Source organism: Phyllostomus hastatus, unplaced genomic scaffold (genome assembly GCF_019186645.2).
Source record: "Phyllostomus hastatus isolate PE091 unplaced genomic scaffold, TTU_PhHast_1.1 phas_scaffold_193, whole genome shotgun sequence".
Classification (NCBI taxonomy): Eukaryota; Metazoa; Chordata; class Mammalia; order Chiroptera; family Phyllostomidae; genus Phyllostomus; species Phyllostomus hastatus.
In genome coordinates, this window is record NW_025334015.1 from 5,290,050 (window position 1) to 5,310,306 (window position 20,257).

Here is a 20,257-nt window from a genome sequence, read left to right on the forward strand (position 1 = left end):
TGACTTTGTTTATATGCCTACTTGCCAAGACCCCTTTTTAAAGTCATTTTCCCTTCTTCCTCCTTCCTCTCACTCTCCTCATCTGTGTACCATTTTTACCAGGTCATCCATATGGAATACAGTGCTCCTACTTCCTGCAGCACTGCAGTTTGGGGCCTAATTGATTCTGGTAATTAATTTGTTTTACCTGCTAGATCGGATGAAAATTCTACCCATGTGCCCAAGGATTAGCACTTGGCTTTCTAACACCTCCTCTAATTATCTAATAGCATGGGTTGTGAGGACTCAGTCTCTATTAAAACACTTTTACTATTAGCAGGAGTGATTGGAATTGTGATGACAACTAGATTTCAACAAATTAGAGCTTAAAAATGGGGAGATGGAAGAGAAGTGGCTTCTTTTAATTTCCCTGAGTTTAACACCAATAATTAGAGCAATTTTTGGAGATGCAAGCTGAAGTTACCCCTGCTGTGCTGTAGATGATCACCTTAATTTTAGCAAATTGACTCAAGGGAAATAAATGTGACAGATTAGAAAAAGAAAAACAGGGGAAGAGAAGGTTGGAAGGGAGCAACGTGAAAGGCTGGAAAAGGGAACGGGAGAGAATTATGTGAGGGGGGTAGGGTTTAAAGGGGAGTTATGGCACAAACAGTAAGCCCTGCAAGTGGGACGAGGAGGGACGATGAACATTTGAGAGGAGGTGGAGACTGGCATTAAGAGGCAGCCTGGGCATATTTAGACAGGCCACATTACTTGACTAATGTAGGTATCGCTTCCCTCACACCACCCTCTATAACTGAGGTGAAGAATGTCGTGGTCATCATTTTATTTATCTACCTCAACAATCTAGTCATTCCTCAGCCATCCGTTTACGCCGGGTCTGGCAGACGTGGACGCCCTTTCTCCTTCTGTTTCCCGTTTCTCCTCTGCTCTCATTTTTACAAAGTTTTAAAGCCCAGACCCCTGCCGAAATAAGTGCCTTATCCCTGCGGCTTTGGGCCCTTTAAGTACCTTTTGCTCTCTAAAGAGGAGTTTGTCAGAGGACAGAGACTTTTTATTTTTTTGCTTGCTTTAAAAACAGCTGGAAGCCAAGCAGCCCCTGCAGTGGAGGGGCCGCAATGGAGGTCCAGAATCCTGGTAGGAGCAAGAACCTGGTCCACTCCACTCTCCCAGGCCTGGCCCATTGAATTCAGCACCGCGGACAGCTCCCCGCCCCGCCCCGGCCCACCGTACCCTCCCCTCTGCTGCTGGCAGCCTTGCCATTGGCTCTCCCGGCTCCCCTCTCCAAGCTGCCAATTCTCCTCCACTTAGACCCAACCTACCCCGGAGATAGTCTTCTCGCTTCTCCTGCGGCCGGGGTAGCCCAGGCCGGGGAAAGAGCCGCGGGGACCCAAGCCTCGCTGGGTGGTGGTCGGCCCTGGACTCTCGCCTCTTTACAGGCTTGCGGAGACGCTGCCTGCTTCCTACACCTCTTCCTCGGCTCTCGCCCCGTGTCAGGCGTTCGGCCCAAGATGAATCTCAACTTCACCTCCCCTCTGCACCCGGCATCTTCTCAGAGGCCCACATCCTTCTTCATTGAGGACATCCTGCTGCACAAGCCCAAGCCACTAAGGGAGGTGGCCCCCGACCATTTTGCCAGCTCTCTGGCCTCCCGGGTGCCTCTGCTAGACTATGGCTACCCCCTCATGCCCACACCCACCCTCCTGGCTCCTCACCCCCATCACCCTCTGCATAAGGGAGACCACCACCACCCTTACTTCCTCACCACTTCGGGTAAGTAAACAGGGGCTTCAAGGCACAGGGAGCAAGAGAGCGAGTCCTCCACGCAGGCCCTACACCTGTGATGGAGCCTGGACAAGGCCAGAGCTGGTACAGCCTGGCTGGTGGCTGCCTTCCCTGAGTAACAGCAGGAGGTGGGACATGGGATGTGAGCGAGAACACGCAGAGCTACCTTGAAGCATGCCGACCCATGGGGATAACTCATGGTCACTGTACTTTTTGCAGTGCAGGAAACATGCCTAGCCAAGTGGTAGCCAGAGGCTTTGACAAAATTCTGGGCGGGCTGAGCATAGTCTCCTTCCTTGTGGTCCTTCTGGCCCAGATGTCAGCCCCGATTCTCTGTCTCTGCCTGCTCTGAGGTAGACCCCTGACCACTCCACCCCACAGAACAGTATCAACTTTGCAATTCAGGGAAGCTCAGGAGACTTGGGGAGGGGGGCGGTTTCCCCTCTCAGGTGCTGAGCATTCACCACCCACACTGTAGAGATTTAGAAGTGAAAGAGAGTTTGGGATATTTGAGGACTGAAGGTTTGGGTTGGCTGGAATAAGGGAGAAAGGGTTAGAAAACACAGAGGAAGAGATGCTGCTCCTCTTTAACCCCCTTTACTCCCAACCTCTAGTCCTTAACTCACAATCTGAGGCTCGGCTTCCCTCCCTGCCCTGGTTGCTGGCATCACTGGAGCCTCACACACAAGTACTTTGGTTTGGCAGATGTGGCAAGGAGTGAGAGTCTAGTCGGTGCAACTAGAGAGATGCTGGGAAATACTCAAATTTACACCGCCTCTCTCTCTCTGAAAGGTCAGGTTCACACTTTCTTCTCCAGCATTTTCATTCCAACAGGAACAGAATTCGTTGAGTCCAAGTGCAAAGGGCAGCTGGAAAAACAAACCTGGTCCCAGCAAGGGCTGTGGAAAGAAAGACAGGAGACAGTTTGTGAAGTGTGGGCGCTGGAACCCACAACAAAAGCTAAAAGTGCTTGTGACTCGGGAAACCGCAGACATCGGGACACTGAGCTGGAAGGGCAATAACAAAGCCTACATTGAAGCCCAAATTTCCGTTTTGGCCTCAGCACTGGCCAGCATTACCTATGTTCCCCTCTAATAGCAGTGGCCAAAGTCCCCGGCACGGGGACTTCTTGTTTCTGTTTTGGTTGGTTTTCCCTGAGTTGGCCAGTATTGGCATCTATGGCAGTTTGCTTGCTTGGTGCCTCTCCGACAGAGTAAAGCCTGCGAAGTGGGGAAAGATTTTGTTGTTCAACAGTCTTCCGGATCCGCAGTGGAAAAGCACTTCAGTCCTGTTGGAGGTCACTGGGCAAGAAAGGAAACCAGTGAGGAGATTAGAGAGCCGGGTCCCCAGTGTTCCCCACAATCTGACAAGAAAACTTGCCAGGGTAGAATTGCCCCTCTGTCCTCGCTCCCGAGACTTCCTGGATGAGAGTTTTGACCTGTTCCCTTGGGCTGCAGGTGGGAAAATGGGGGCAGCTCGGGAAAGAGAAAGGTGGTTTTTAGTGAGTTTGGGAGGCGAGATATTGTCCGCCATTCTCCTAGCCTCAGAACCCTTGTGTCACCAGGGACCAGGGGTCTGGAAGCCTGGTGGGGCAGGTGGGGGGTGCAAGGAGGCAGCTCCTGGACCATGTGATGTTGGCAAGAAAATTTCAGGAGGCTAGACTCTGGAAGATGCTTCAAAAGTCTCTCCAGGAAGGTATTTTGAAAAGTCCTCTGGATTTATTTTATAATTTTCTTTAAAAATTGTTTAATCTTTATTGTATTTTTCCCATTACCATTTAGTACCCCTATACTCTCCTCCCCCCAGCAATCGCCACTCTGTTGTCCAGGTCCATGAGTCCTGTTTCCTTTTTGCTCAGTACCTCCACCCCTAACCTCCCTCCTCCACCACACTAGCTGTCAGCCTGCTGTCTATGAGTCTGCCTCTGTTTTGCTTGTTAGTTCAGTCTGTTCATTAGATTCCACGTATGAGTGAAATCATATGGTATTTGTCTTCCTCTGACTTCTTTCATTTAGCAAAACCATTTATACTGTTGCAAGGGGTAAAATTTTCTTCTTTTGACAGCCGAGTAGAATTCCATTGTGTAAATGTCCCAAAGTTGTTTTATCCACTCCTGTATTGATGGACACTTGGGCTGCTTCCATACCTTGGCGATTTTAAATTACGCTGCAATGAAAATACGGGGCTTATGTTATTCTGAATTAGTGTTTTGGGTTCCTTCGGATATATTTCCAGAAGTGGGATTGCTGGATAAAAAGGCAGTGCAATTTTTAATTTTTTGAGGTATCTGCATACTGCTTTCCACAGTGGCTGCACCAGTCTGCATTCCCCTGAAAAGTGCAAAAGGGTTCATCTTTCTCCACATCCTCACCAGCTTATATTTTTCTTTTCAGTTCTTCCTACAGTTTTTGTTTGCATTTCTAGATGGCTTCCAGCTAAAGATCTGCAAGCTGTATTCTTGCGATCCCCATGTTCTGCAATTCCTGGCAGCAGGGCTCCGGAGGCTTTGGGGCGAGGAGGGGCTGGTGGCCAAGGGAGGCTGAGGGGGGTGCCGGGGACAGAGGTGGGGAGTGGAGCGGGAGCTGCCTGCGCGTGGTGGGCTCTGCTCACACGGCCGCTTTTCTCTCCCCAGGGGTGCCGGTCCCCGCGTTGTTCCCGCACGCCCCGCACACGGAGCTCCCGGGGAAGCATTGCCGCCGCCGCAAAGCGCGCACCGTGTTCTCCGACTCGCAGCTGTCTGGCCTGGAGAAGAGATTCGAGATCCAGCGCTACCTGTCCACGCCAGAGCGGGTGGAGCTGGCCACAGCGCTCAGCCTGTCCGAGACGCAGGTGGGCCAGACCCCAGGGAGGCCCCATCTCTGCTCTGGCTCCTCTCAGCTCCACTCCTGCCCCCTTCTGCTCCCAGGCAGAGATCTTGAATGACCCCGCTCCCCTTGATTCTAGGTGTCCCCAAAAATCCTTAGCCAAGTACAGCCACTTCCAGCTCATGTCAGACTTGCCAAAGCAAAATCTCCCCAGGGTCTCCGGACGCGGGGGAAAAAACCCTCTGGTGATGCTGACCCTGGCTGCCCGTGGGAGGGCTGCGGCGGCGGCAGCTTCCCCACTTCTCTTCCTCCGGGCAGAACCCGTGTCCGGCCCAGAGCCAGAGCAGATGGGTTCTTGTCCTGAGAGAGGTCCATGCAAGGAGCTTGTTGCTTTTTTATTTTAATCTCTCACAGCTTCAAGTCTTCATACCTACATCGTCCCCTCCCCCAAAACACATAATGTAAGCATCTCCTTATTGCCCTGTCCTGAGTGGAAGAACCGTTTGGATTCCTCCAGATGCTGTGCCGCCTCCAAAGTCCTTCTCCACTCCCTCTCTTATCTTCTGTGTGCCCGGACACCCACCTTGCTGTGAAACCGTTAGCCCCGCTGGGCCCCAGGGGTTTTCTCTGACGAGAAGCAGCAGGTCTGACTCCCATCTGCCTGTCCAGGAGCCTTGCTGGACAGGTAGTCAGATGTCATAATCAGAAGAGCTACATTGTGTCGAACATGGATGAGACACCCACGCAGCACTTACTATTAGGAATTCTAATTAATAACAGGACTAGTATTACTAACCACGTTATTTTGATCCTCATCGTTATGTTGGGACAATTACTTCTGGAGCCTTAGGTTGATTCTCTTTTAACCTAAGAGGATAACGTTTGAGCAGAGCAGGTGTGACTTAAGGCAGGGTGAGACTGTCACAACTCGTGAACAATTTGTCAGTGGATTGTAGTTTATTTTCCTAAACCCCAGCAATCGCTTAGCTCTTAGGGCCAATAGCTGTGCGTCTGAAGGAATGACGTGGTTTTATGTCTTTCTCCTTGAAATCAGGTGAAAACCTGGTTCCAGAACCGGCGGATGAAGCATAAAAAGCAGCTGAGGAAAAGTCAAGATGAACCCAAAGCGCCGGAAGCTCCCGAGAGCCCCGAAGGCAGTCCCCGCGGCCCCGCAGCCGTGCCCGCCGAGGCTCGGCTGGGCCTGCCCGCCGGCCCCTTCGTGCTGACCGAGCCGGAGGACGAGGTGGACATCGGGGATGAGGGGGAGCTCGGCTCGGAGCCGCAGGTGCTCTGAGCCGCCCGGCTGGGGGAGGCGAGGAGGAGATCGTGGGGCGGGTGCGGTTCCCTCCGGGACCTGAAGACTCGGGCGGGCTTCGGAGATCCGCTCCTGGAAGACAAACCAAACGTCCCCGGTCCGCCCTCCAATCCGTGCTGAACCGGCGCGACCGCGGCTGAGCCTCCCAGCTCCAGCCCCGCCAGTGCCCGCGGGGGTGCCCGCGGGGGTGCGTGTGCTCTGGGGCGGCTCTTCCCTGCGCCATCAGCGGCTCCAAACGCAACGCTGTTCTCTCGGCTTGCCAATGCGCTGGGGGACGACGTCGCGGAGATTGCAGATCACTAGGGCCCTAAACTCTCAGCCGCCTGTCCCCAGCTCTGCGGCCCAGGTTCCGCGGCCTCTCCACCTGGACCCTAGGCCCTTCCTCGGTCAGACTGGTGGTCTGCAGTAAGGGGTCGGTTCTGGGTCTTCGCCCTGCGGGGGAACCAGGCTGAGCCACGACCAGATCCTGAACTCGTCCACCGCCGACCGACTGGCGCCCTGCTCGCCACTGACCTCCAGCGCTGGTCCCCAGCCCCGTCTCTAACTCAGATACTAAAGCGACTCCCTCCTTCTCGGAGCGGCGCTTCCGTCCTTTCACGTCACGGTCCCACTCAAGAGGTGGGGGCTCTGCCCCCTGGCACCCTTCCCAAGCTTCTGGTCCCCTCCACTGGAGTCCCCAAAGCCCCTCCTTCCCCCCACCGCGGCGCGGCCGGGTACCGAGCGGCGCTTGCGCTCGGCGAGAAGGTGGGACGCAAAATGCCCACCGAGAGCTTTCTGCTTCCCGACCTTGTAGTGCGCCTGTCCCGCGACTGCTCCGCGTCCCTCGGCTTACTGACATTTTGAGTGAGTGCTCCTTGGGTTGTGTGTGTGAAAACGGTCGTTCTCGTTGCATTTTAAGGGAATGCGGCCTTTTAGCAAGACTGAGGCTAAAGGGGAAGGCTCGTTCCCCTCGTGAGAGCACCTGTTTGGGGACTTCCGAGGTGGGGCTGGAGTCGGACGCGCCCTGGACGCGGCCCCTCTCCCTTTGCCCGGGGAGTCCTCTGTTGTCCTCTGGGGATTGCAGTCTCTTTAGTTAATAAAGGGCTCGCGGGCAAAACTGGGAACACACACAAGTTTCTGGGAACCGTTTGTTACGGCGTCCGACCTACGCACGCCCCTCCCCTCCGCCCCAGGCGTCTCCTTTCTCCCCCGGACTGGACTCGCTAACTCTTGACCTTTCGTTAACAGATCGCGTCTTCCCCACCCCGAGTTTTGAGTTTTTAACCGTTTAATAATAGTCTTGAGTTCCACCTACATGGAAAAGGTCACGGAAATAATATTTTTTGACTCTGGAATGCGGAAGAGACACAGCTCTCTTAACATCTGGGGTTCGAAATTACGCTAACGAATTACTTGAGGACACTGCACGCCCAGCACACTTATCGGGTGTGTCAGTCAGGCCAGAGGCGACTTCCCAGCTTCCGATCTTTCTTTCACTCTGGTTGTGTATTAAGGTGAGTGAGCCCAGGAAGGCTGGAAAGGAGTAAGAGTGGCGAGGTGGAATCCCGTCCTGTGGGTTCTAATGATGAATAAAAATTACAGGCACTTGGGAAAAAGGGCATTTCGCTTCCAGACCATTGTGATAAAACGAGTATCCCAATAAAGCCGATGCTGATCCTTTTGCCTGTGGAGGGCATTGCCTTCAATTTGTAAAAACGCAACAACTGTGAAGGGCAATAAAACGAGGTGTGTCAGCATGTGGACAGCAGCCATGTGAGTTCACTGTTACATTTCATCTTTTTGCTGTTGTTGTTCCTTGCTTCTCTGGTACGAGGATAAATCCTGAAAGCCCTTCTAGACTTAAGTTCTATGATTCCATGAACGCAGGAATAGGCTTTTTGGGTTTTGTTTGTTTTGGGTTTTTTTTTTACAGTAAGTTTGTTCAGGAAAACATTATTTTAAAAAAAGAGAAATGTCAGACTGAGACCTTTATCCATTCTGCATCATTTAGGAGGCAAAGCTACTACTTTAAAAACATAAGAATTGTATAGCTGTTTGGATTTTCCAAAGTGCTCTTTATCAATCAACAATCTTGTGAGTCACAGACAACAAGAATTATTTTCCCTTTCATAGTTCAGGAAAGCGAAGCTTGGTAAGATTATAGGATGTACCCATGAAATCAGGACTAGCTAACAGCCAAAGCAGGACAAATATATATACACACACATACATATATATACACAGTATATATATATACTGACTCCTTGTTCATTTCTCTGCCCAGCACACTTTTATTTCTAGTTATAATGCATTGATTGGCATTTTTGTCTCTTACTTTATAAGAATACCTTTGTCATTTATATAGTTTGTGTAGATATGTTATTACAAGCAAATTTAGGCTCAGCTTTCTCCTTTCTCTTTTTGTTCAGATAATGACAGTACAGCTTTAAGGCAGGAGTTTTTGACAAATGTTTTACAATAAGACAAAACAACTTGATTTTAGGAAAAATGTGATTTGTGAATAAGAATGTTCCTAGTAATCTGGAAAGGAAAGTAGATACTATTATACAAAGGGGGGAAACCCTCAAACTTTTGCAATCCCTGGAAGAACAGGCACTAAAAGGAATTTGGGGAGAATTTTTCAAGTAAGTAGAAATACTATGTTTTGGGGGAAATTAAAAAATTAAATTAGATGGTTAACACATACCCCCCAAATCAGAAATTTATCTTTCTTCTGTCTTCACAAGAATATGCCAGGGCTTATTTTGGGTCTAAAAGGAGCACATTCGTCACATTTCATAACCTTTTGGAAAGGAAGGCAGGTAGGTAGGAAGCTTTATTAGCACAGGCCCAGCTCTGCCTGGTGGGAGGCAGAATGAATCCCAGAGCTCAGGGAATGGCTGCCTGTGTGTTTGGTTTAGGGGCAGGAAACATAGAAAGATGCTCGTTTGCCCTCCTTGTCCTTCCTTGGTAGCTGTTCCTGGTGAGACGAGGGTGGCGGGGAGGGAAGAGCTATATGGACCGCAGCATTGTTCACTCATCAGACAGTGTTCCCTGAGGTTGTGGGCTAGCAATTCAGCAGCAAAGTTCTCTTGATTTTCCTGCCTTCCCTGCCTTCCCTCCCTCCCTTCCTTTCCCCTTGCTATACACAGGGGGTTAGTGATAGTAGTAGTGGATAGACACAGTTTAGTCTCAATTTAATGTAACACAATCACACTTTTTGTTTTTGGCCTTCAATACTGATCAAAGCCTCCATAGGCCGAAGAGGTGTTTTGTCTGAATGACCCAGGCTTTTGCCTCAACTCACTTTCACTTGGTGGTGAAGACCTGATAAAACCAATCTCATTATGACATCTGAAAGACAGAAATACATAGGTCTGATTCTGAAGGGGCAAAAACATCTAAAAATAGCCAAGGTGGGAAAGTCACCCCATTTATAATCTCAACTGTGGTAAATAATTTGCTTCATGTTAGTTCTTCATGTTGTTTGTGATGGACTTCATTTCATAGATTCTCAGAGAGGGGCTCTTGATAATATTTCTGCTCACACAACCTAAGAACATAAGAAATGACCACCACACCATTCAGCCAAGTATGAAGCTGATAGTGACACCAAGAAATGATTAGTTGAAATCCATGACACCACTTCAAAAGCCAGAGAACTGGTTGGTGTGGGCGTATTTGCTAACTAGAGATAGAGATATGAAGGCAAAGAGCAAACAGAATGCTTTCTGGTGCTAAGAGAATCATGCAATAAACATATTTAATTGAAGCAATGACTCCCTGGTTTTCTTGAATTGGGCTTGATATATGTGCAAAAACAATGAATTAATTAAAATACTTTGTATTTTGTCCTGGCTGGTGTGGCTAAGTGGATTGAGTGCTGGCCTGTGAACCAAAAGGTCATAGGGTTGATTCAGGGCACAAGCCTGGGTTGCTTGCCAGGTCTCCAGTAGGGGCTGTGCAAGAAGCAACCACACATTGATGTTTCTCTCCCTCTCTTTCTCCTTCCCTTCCTCTCTCTCTAAAAACAAATAAATAAAATCTTGAAAAAATAATAAAAATACTTTATATTTTATTTGTTATATTCTTGGAATCACATTTTAAAGAGAATGTAAGTAAGCTAAAATTCACACAATGTACAGGAACCTGGATAGTAAAAGGTGTGGAAAACAACAAATGAAGACATGTAAGCTTTTCAGTGTGAGGAAGCAAGGCCTTGGAGACAGGTGGGAGGGGAGATTAGCTAAGGGAATTGTAGTCGAATGGCTGCATAGCTCTTAAGTGTGTCAAGGGGCATGTCTATTTTGCCATGCTAAGAGAGCAGAACCAGAACCAATGGATGGTTCCAGAGAAGCAGATTTTTGAACAACATTTAAATACCTTTTATAGGTCAAGCACTGTGTTTTCCATCAACAGAACAGGCCAAGTCCACAGAGCTCTACACTCCTTTCACTAGGAAAGTTTGAACAGAAGTTGGAAGGCAGACCTTGGGGATGCTCTCTGATGGATTTCTTCTTCTGGGGGAGATTGGGCTGGATATCCTGTGTGGTTCCTTCTAACCTTTAAGATCCTAGTACTCTATCATCTTCTTATTGTAAAGGAACTATAAGTGTCAACTCACTATGAATAAGATTTCAGGTCATATACTCTAATTTAAGTAACTATATCTAAAACAACCAGAAGAGTTAAGAGACACAAGAAAAAGAAGAAAAGTACACTCTTCAGTAAAGAAACCTCAAAAATTTCATTCTAGAAAGTGAAAACAAAGTGGTGTTCCCCTGAGTCCAGAACTGAGATGTAGTCAGGAAGGGGTTGTGGGTGTCAGAAGAGACACCTGACACACTCTAAACCCTTCACTTTATGGAGAAGAAGTTAAGATGCAGGCATACTGAACGTCCTACCAATGTCAAGTAGAAAGCGGCAGAACTAAGACTGAAAGTCAATTTTGATGATCACACCTTACAAGTAATTCACGATGGTGGGGTTATTATCATTGTATTATGTGGAGGAGAGGATTTTGCATAGCAATTTTGGATGTAAAGTGTGGTCAAGGGGGGAGTGAAAGGGGGTGGGAAATGAGAGACATCTGTAATAGTGTCAAGATTAAAAAATTAGCTGGAAATTATCTGGTAAAATCTTAGATCAGTTTACAGAGACACTTCTGGTTAAGAACTCTCTGAAACTTGAACTGGCTTTCCTAGGAGGTGCCAGGTCCGTAAGCCATGTTTTCATTCAAGCCAAGGTTGAATGACCACTTGCAGAGCTGTTTTAGAAGAAATTCACATCTTCAATGGGGTGAGCTAGATGGCCTCTCTAAGCTACTTCAGATCTCCACATTTTTCTACTCTGAAAACTTTGGCCTAATCTCCTTTACTTACAGATGAGGCAACTGAGAGTCAGAGAGGTTGACTTGCCCAGTGTCACATAGCCTCTTAATTTGGTGAGTTACAGAATTAATACATGCAGAGGTCAGAGAAGTGACCTCCAGTAACTATTCAGGAGTGAGATGGAAATCTGAAACAATTCTCATGTTTTCTCTCCAGTCAGATCCTCTTCATTGTATTTTCTGGTTTTAATGCTTTCTTCTCTCTTAGAATTCCTGGTGTGCACACCAAATAACCTTTCTTCCATGATTTTATTTATAATTCTGTCTTTTCTTATTACTATCTTATTACTGTCTTTATAATATTGAATAGCCACAATCAGATTTGGCATCATCACCACTGGCTTAGAGACTTAAATTCTAATCTTACTGTCGCTAATGATTACAGTCGTACCTTGGTACTCGTTGGCCTCAGAACTCATCAACTTCTGTACTCCATCCCACTTTGATGAGGAAAAATTGTTCCAGCACTTGGCGCTTGCTTGGGACTCATTGCACTTGCTAGGACAGGTGTGACGCTACCCCGCAAGTGAAAATGCTTCATCTTTGGTGCTCACTAGTTTCGGCCCTCGGTACAAGTTCTGGAATGAATTAATGACAAGGACCAAGGTACCATTGTATATTGCTTCTCTTACTTGGCATCTGAAAAATGAGGAGAGTGCCTTATAAGTTGGTAAAGAATGAAGAGGGATGTGAGATAAGGGATATGAAAGTACCTACTGTGAGATCCTGCATGAAAAGTGCTAGAGGAAGATAATAAATTATAGAATGAAATATATCACTTTGGTCCTTTATACCATACTTCATAGGACTATTGTAAAAATATGGTTAACTCTAATGTATCATTAGTCTTGTGCTCCATCACCATTATTACAAAAGGGTTATTATGCGTCTTTCCAAGGAATTTTTTTATAACTTCATCTTACTTTCTCTTTTGTCATTGTCCTACTGCTTGGACTCAGAGAGGATGGGTGGGTCCTGGATGAAATAGAGTCGGAAAGTTTCACCGAGGATGCTTCATGTAGAACGCCCTTTTGCTCCCCAGTGCCTAACTGCCACCCCCACCCCCCCCCCTCAATCCTGCATGGGGTTTCTGCCATTCCTGACTGACAGACATAATGCTGTGTAGGGAGGGAAGTTAGAATTCAAATCCATGGGAGTCTTCTTAAAAGATAAAGAATTGCTTATGTTTCCAGCATAGAATCTACTAGGAAAATCCAAGATTTAAGCTTTTATCTTAAGCTTTTAAGATTTTTTTTTTTTTAGTTTAAACAGACACACTGTATGAATATACCTCCACAACAAGAATAAGCCAGAGTTGTTTTAAAATATTGACTAGTATAACCTTTGGGGATTATCTGAATATTTGGAGCATCCATTTTCTCCCTAGCCTCCATGGTTACACATGATGGGATAATAAGTACACTTACCAATATTCTAGCCAAAAGTTAAAGAATGGCCAAATAGTCATTATACTTTCTCAGTGCTTGACTTGGGATGGATGGGAAATAAACTGTGAAAAGCAATGGGGATAAGGGACAGACGGATGACCCCATATTCTGAGTTTCAAATGGGAATAATTTATAAACTAAGAGCAGAAAACTAACACTTTGTGCTTGCTTTGGTCTTTTTCCATCTATTTTTCTCTTTCAATTCCTAAACTCTTTATTTTTAACTTTAAAAGATTTGTGTTTTGTCAGTTATTTATGCATGTTGTTTAAAGAGTCACATAGTTCTATAAGGGGTATTTAGAAAGGGGAGTAGTCCCCTGCCCCCTTCCCCATGTTGTTTGCACAGGCAACTGGTTTCGGTAATGTCTGATTATTTTGTGTTTACTTAATGCTTCCAAATTATTTCACTGAATTGCTGCTTTTTGATATTTTTATTTTAGGGATTCTCTAGTACTTCATGTTATAAAAGAGAAAGGTTCAGTTTTCCTTGTCTGCTGCTCCTACCACACGTGCACCTCTCCGTCTCTTTTCTCAACATGGGCATTTTGGTTGCATCGCTGTTATGACATGGATGTGCTGCAGCTAAACCGGGCACTCAGTTATGGTTACTTTTCTTGTTCTGCAAGACTTTTTGTTTTTCTCGGAGATAATACTTGTTTTATTTGTAATTTTTAATGTACCTGTGACTAATTTAACTCCAAGCTCCTCACCATTTGTATATCCTCCTCCTAAGATATTCATGTATTCTTAACATTTCACTTTCCTGAATAAATCTCTCCCAAAGCCATTGGTCTGTTTCATTCTGGATTCTCTTGTTAATTCATCTCCCTTTCCTCCATCCCAGGGAGTCCTTTCATTTTATCTATCTATCTATCTATCTATCTATTTAGTTATTTAGTTATTATATTTGACAGAGGGGAAGGGAGGGGAGAAGGAGAGGGACAGAAACATTGATGTATGAGAGATATATCAATCGGTTGCCTCTTGAACACCCCCAACTATGGACCTGGCCCATAACCTCAGCATGTGCTATGACTGGGAATCGAACTGGTGACCTTTTGGTTCACAGGCTGGTGCTCAATCTACTGGAGCCACATGAGCCAGGGCTGGAGTCCTTTCATTTTATTATTGTTTCCTTTATCTTCCTCTTTCTTGGTTTACTCTCTCACTTTGGTGAAGAATGTCCATAGTTTCCTGATTGCTGTGTGAGTCATATGTTTTGAGATCCTTGTCTAAAAATGTCTTTTTTCTAGTCTCACAGTTTATTAATATTTGGCTAAGTACAGAATTCTAAATGAAAAATCTTTTTGAATAAATTTGAAGGCATCATTCAATTTAATATTAGCTTCCAATTGCTGTTTTGAAATCTAAAGCTACTTGATTCTTTGTCTTGCTTTGGTTATTTATTTATTTTTTGAGGCTGTAGAATACTCTATTTGTAGGTAGTATACTGAAATTTTACAATTATGTGCCTTGGTTAGAGACCTATTTTCTGCTCCCTGTTCTGGATTCTCAATAGGCCCTCATTTTAAGTCTGAAAGTGTATCTATTTCAGTTGTGGGAAGCTTTCTCAAATTAATTATTTGATTATTTCTATTTCTCTTTTTCTATGTTTCTTTATGGAACTCCCATTATTTAGATTTTACCTTCTGGATTTATTCTTTAAATTTATAATCTTTTTACCTTTTGGCTCTGCTTTCTGGGAGAATTCCTCAATGGTATCTTCTAGGCTTTGAGTTTTTTAAATTTCTTCTATCATATTTCTAATTCCTGAGACCTCTTTTAATTTCTTTATCCTCCTGCTTTTTTAAAAATCGTATTTTCTCCAGCATTTTCAGATGTTTAGGAATCCATGGCTGTCTGCTTATATTTCAGTATGAGAAAGGAGAAACCTGATAGGAAGTTATGAATACACAGCGGGACTTGTTGACTGTCAGCTTTACAGTAGCATGACATGGTTGAGTTCTTTAGTTGCAGAACTACTAAACTCAGGAGTTTTAGGTCTTTTCTTTTAGCCTGGCCAGATTACTCAGAGAAGATTTTCCAAATTCCCATTTGTAAGATGAAGGCCCAACATTTGGGGGCCATGTGGCAGAAGAGGAGCTGAGGCCTCTGTGTTTAGAACACGCATGTTCACTCTCGGCTGTTTGCAGTTCTGTGGCTCCTAGCAGAGTCAGCCATGCCTCGCTCCAGACACACCCTCCCGCCCGTGCAGAGGGGAGGGTAATCCTTCCCTGGGCTGGTGGGTGGGGGGGCGGGGCGGGGGGGTAGGTATCCTTCACTCAGTCCTCCTCACCTCCCTTCACCCCCACTTCTGAAGATAATTGACACCATCAATTCCTGAACAGTTGGGGGTCTTCTTCAATATAAGTCAGATCAATTCTTGGCTGCCCTCTTTGCTAAGTTAGAAGTTAGTATTTTTGGAGTCTGCCATTTTTTTTTTTACAACTCATTTATCTGCTTTTCATTTTTCAGAATTTTGTTACTATTGTCCCTGCTCCTGTTCTTTCCATTTTAATATGTGTATGCCTTTTTTAAAATAGAATATCACCAAGTATAATTAATTTATTTATTTTTTATTGTTGTTCAGGTACAGTTGTCTCTATTTTCCTCCCACCCTGATCCTGCCCCCCTTTGGCTTTGTCTATGGCTCCTTTATACATGTTCTTTGATGACCCTTCCCCTTCTTTCTCCCATTATCCCCCTCTCAGGTTACTGTCAGTTTGTTCTTTATTTCAATGTCCCTGGTTATATTTTGCTTGCTTGTTTGTTTTGTTTTGTTGCTTTGTTGATTGTCACTTATAGGTGAGATCATTTGTGTATGCCTTAAAAACACCCTTTACTGGGATTTTAGTGGGGGCTTGCCAAGAAAGTGAAACGTGTGTGTGTCTGTGTGTGTTCAGAGTACTGTATTTATCCAGAAACCTCATGTTTTGAATTTCATGTTATTATGCTCTGGCTTTTACTGTGAGTGAGGAGGTGTTGATCTTTTACCTCGGTGTTTCCTTTATGTAACTGAATTGGTTGAGGTTCAGGAGAATTGCATCATCATCAGAACAGATGAAAAAGGCTGACAGCATTGCCAGAGCACAGAATAGCCCTTCCTACCTCCTAGTCAATGATGCCATGCAAGTGGCTTGGGCTCTCTCAGTTTAAGAGCATTGGAAGTCAGAGTTAATCCTTAAGAATCTTTGTGGAAGGTCCTGAATGATTTCACAAGATATTCTTAAAAATCTCCAGGTGAGGAAATTTATGCTACTTCATTTTCCTTGGTTCAAATTAATTTGAAGCCTAGGTCCCTAAATCTCTGAGTAAGAAACAGAAAGAACACACAGAGAGAGCAAGACAGAGGTACAGGAGCACAAACACACTGCCACACGCGCACACACACATGCTCCTAAAGAGCATGCGGCAGACAGGACAGGGAGAATTAGAAAGTGATCAATTAGGACATTAAGTGTTTTGTGGCACACGGACGCATCTGCATTTTGCCCTGATAACAAGGCCATCAGCTCATTTTCAGAGGGCGGCTGTCTTCTTCAGCTCCATCCTCAGATCAAAGACATACTGGCCGCTTGCATTTTCCAATCCGAATGGGAATGCTAATTTATACTCCTTAATGTGTGATGGTAAGAGACTCCTTCAATTAACTGAATTCTATAGCCAGCAAAATAAAAGGTATACAAAGAAGCGCAGGCTGAAAGAGCCAAAATTCTCATTAAATCAAAAGGTCCAGTATTCATTACCTCGTGCATCTGAGGCTAAGCCCCAAATACAGGGATCATCAAAGGAGGCTTAATGGGTTAAATTGAGAATATAATCTAATTAAAACATTAGACATGGCTAAATTGTTCTTTGATATTCATCTAAAGGTTTCATTAAAAATAGGTGCTTGAGGTCTGTATGATAGGGGATTGTCAATTTTATGTAGAGACAACAAATTTAGGGACTTCATCAACACTGCATCAAATGCTCCCATTGCATGGAGGCAGCAGAGACATCAGATCCGCTGGGGTGCAAGGTGTGGGGGGCAAGGCCAACTGGCTTCATGATGGTGGCTTTGGTAGGAGTCTGGATGGGAAAGAAGGCATCAGGGTCGATTTGGGAGACAAATCTGTCATAGAGGAGGAACGGGTACATTGGTGCCCCAAACTGTTTAGCATAGAGACCTGCATTGCTTTTGTTCACTGGATATTCATTCTGTTCTCTACTTCCTTCCCCTGTGCACTCTTTGGATTTTAAATGTCTGAAGGTTGTTTCCTCCACTGTCAAATTTGCACCATGAGGGTATCTACTATTTAAATACCTCTTGCAAAAGCCTGGGACCCTAGTGACAGAGGACACCCTGGGAGGCCTGTCAGCAGCCCGTGTCAGGTGGCCTCTGTGAGCTGTCAGCTCAGTGAAGGGCATTTGTGGAATCTTTTCAGATGTTTCCAAGGCTTCACTAAATATACAGGGGTCTAGCACAAATAATGCCCCCTTTTTAATTAAAAAATCTTTTATTACAAAGTCATAAGCATGTAATTCTGTAACAACAATACCACACTGAAGCACATGTGACATTTTAGGTGAAATGTTCAAATTAAAACTATAGATTATTACACCCATATTATTACCCTACCAACCACACTCAATCAGGTGCTACTTCTGCTGGACACTGCATTTGCCTGAAATGCTCATATCATTGTAATCAACCTGTTAAGACTGTTTAATAGCAGAAGACCATTTATGCAGCTTATTGAAAATTAATTACTTACATGGCAAGGGGAAATGAAAGGGCAGTGGAGAGGCAGCAAGGGAGATAAACCCTGCCCGCCAAATTCTTGCTTCCTCTCTTCATAATACCCAAAGAGCCCCTATATTTGAGAGGTGGAGAGAGCTGAAAAGTCTGTTCACTTTGCATCTTGTGATGTGATTTTTTCATTTTAGGGAAACCCCAACTTTCCACTTATTTCACTAAGTCCAAATCAAGTAACCATGAAGAAGAGGAATCTTCAAGACAAGGGAATAAAATTTTAAAATGAATGAAAAATCCACCATCTAAAACTTTTTGCTTTTCATTGACCAAATGTTTGCTGAGGAAACGTCGTTTTCTCAGTACCTTTGTGTGGAAGCTGTGTTACTCGCTTAGTGAGGTTACGTGGAGAGAAGAGACAAATCCTGTACTCAGTCTGGAGGCAACGGGGTGAGGGGACAGTGCCGAGTCTCAGGGTTTTAGCTCCTCTGTGAGCCTACTCCAACATATTTACAAAAGTGGAATAAATGTCTAAATGAAATTTTACTAGGATACATGTTTCTTCTTTATTTTCCCTTGACAGTATGTAAGTTTTATCTGACAATATAGACAACTTATAATCAGGGATAGAGGGGGAAGGACACCCTATGGATAAACAAAATCAACAACATTTAAAGAATTTCACTTTGTGCTACTGTTTATTTATTTATTTATCAAATGGATTTTGGTTTATAGAAAAGTTAAGTGGGCAGTACATAAAATTTCCATGTGATCTCTTACCACCTACCAGCTTCCCACATCATTAGCTCACATTAGTGTGGTACATCTGTAACGACTGACAAACAGTATCATTAACTATTGCCAAATCCTACAGTTCACATTCGGGTTCATTTTCTTGTGTGGCAGATTCTATAGGTTTTGAGAAATGTATTGTGTACAATGGTGTACATCCAATGATACAGAATAGCTTCCCTGCCCTAAATAACTCCTTTGTTCCAACTGTTCGTCCCACCCGCCCTCCCACTGAACCCCTAGCAACCACTGATCTCTTTACTGTATGTGCTACTGCTTTAAATCTTTTCCTCACTGGGAAAACAACTGAAGAGGTAAATACAGTGCTCCTGTATCTTTTTGTCTCTCTTCTTACCCATTAGGAATAGAAGTTATGATAACACATTTAGCATTAGGGAGAAGTCTGCAATGCCATGAATGGGTAAGAGCTGGATGGGATACAGAGCATTCAAGATTCTTACTCTAACAGGTAAAAGGAATCTTTAAAAAAAGGTATACTTAGGATAGCAACTTTGATTTTTCCTTAAGAACTTTATATTTTCAAATGCTACTTCTAATATAATAATACATGTTTTGAAGCACATCTTGGAGAGAATTAGCTAAACTTGCCCTGATATCTGCAGACTATCCTCACAATTTAATTCATTTTCTGCTATTTTTCAGTAAGTAATTAAAAAGAACCCCTCTTGAATTTATCTAGTCTGCTATTGTAGCCCGTTTGCTATCAACTCAAAGTTCTCAATTAGGTCTAGTGTTGTCATAATTACTCGGTGTGTTTTTGAACAACTCCCAGATAATAACCGTTGGGAGGAAGAGTTATTTTCTCACTGTAGACTAGACTGTGAGTGCTCATGCTTGCTGTGATGTTTTGACAATGATTCATTAACCAATAATAAGGCCCCAATTAGAGCCATTAGGCATTGAGGCCTTAGCTAGGCTTACCTTCTATTTGTTCCTCAACCTTGTCTTGTCTTGAGTTTCTAGATAACTCCCAAGAGACTCCTTTCTGTACAAAACAATACCATGAAGACAGCTGTCATTAAACTCAGCTACTTGTAAAAACGCTCCAAGAGGATGTCTCGTTGGAACCTCAAGATGAAACAACACCATAAAAAAGGAGGCTGTAATAAGAGATAATGTGTGGTTTAAAGGTCCCTTATTTACCCCCGTTCTAGCGCTCAGGCAGATTAGGCACTGTGTCTTTCAGTGGCACATATAACACCTGGTGAAATGCAGGCCCTCTGTCATTGTAGCACACACACTTAAAGTCCCTTGTTTTCTTGTAGGCAGATTCTTTTTACTTCTTAAATATTTGAAATGAACAACTATAAAAAATCACTGATCCATATGAGTCTATATAAGGTTAATATTGTCATTAGTACAATTTACTTTAAAGGAACAGCAAAACATCGTTTGTCACTCACTGTTTTTGCAGTCTCTTCCCTGTCTTGGTGTCATAGTAGCTTAGTGATAGTCTGCTGGGTCTTGCGAGGTCCCTTGGGGCCAGAGGAAGGCCTGTTGTGATCCAGTTTTTCATTTGAAACCCAAGTGTTCAACAAATAGGTCCTATTTCTTTAGCCAAAGTCATTTTAGGTGCTGTTTGTCACTCTAAATATTTCCATACAGAGAATTTTGATGTCCTATAGTCCTATAGGCCCAATGACAGAGACTTGCCTTGGGAAGAAAGACCCTGTGAAATGTTGTATGACAATTGACTGAATTTTTTAACCAGCGTTAACTGACTGTGTATTCTTGATAGTATGTGTGAAAATACCTGAAGGAGTTACAATGCTTAGGCTAACAGAGAAATGGTTGTGGGGTGATTTTTAAATGTTCTGGAAAGAGAAGAAATAGCATCCCCTTTATTGGTTAACCTCTGAGTTGCTTTATACACATCTCCTACAGCTTTATCAGTGTAGTAATGAAGTTGCTGGGTTGTACATGTTAAAAGTTTGATAAGGTACACAGGAATGCATATTTCAGAATATGGAACTGCATTATGGAAGTTCA

General features: G+C 44.5%; 1 protein-coding gene across 1 annotated transcript; it reads left to right on the forward strand.

The window, feature by feature from the left end:
• The first annotated feature begins 1,511 nt into the window (after positions 1-1,511).
• BSX (brain specific homeobox) lies at positions 1,512-5,883 on the forward strand. Its single transcript, XM_045860131.1, has 3 exons — positions 1,512-1,773; positions 4,418-4,614; positions 5,644-5,883. Exons 1-3 carry the CDS (start codon positions 1,512-1,514, stop codon positions 5,881-5,883), a joined length of 699 nt encoding a protein of 232 aa, XP_045716087.1.
• Positions 5,884-20,257: the final 14,374 nt, after the last annotated feature.

Bases quoted from the DNA above. Each gene is read 5' to 3' on its own strand.
- BSX (XM_045860131.1), top strand. From the start codon at position 1,512: ATGAATCTCAACTTCACCTCCCCTCTGCACCCGGCATCTTCTCAGAGG. The intron at 1,774-4,417 runs GTAAGTAAACAG...TTCTCTCCCCAG, and splicing joins TTACTTCCTCACCACTTCGG to GGGTGCCGGTCCCCGCGTTG. The intron at 4,615-5,643 runs GTGGGCCAGACC...CCTTGAAATCAG, and splicing joins TCAGCCTGTCCGAGACGCAG to GTGAAAACCTGGTTCCAGAA.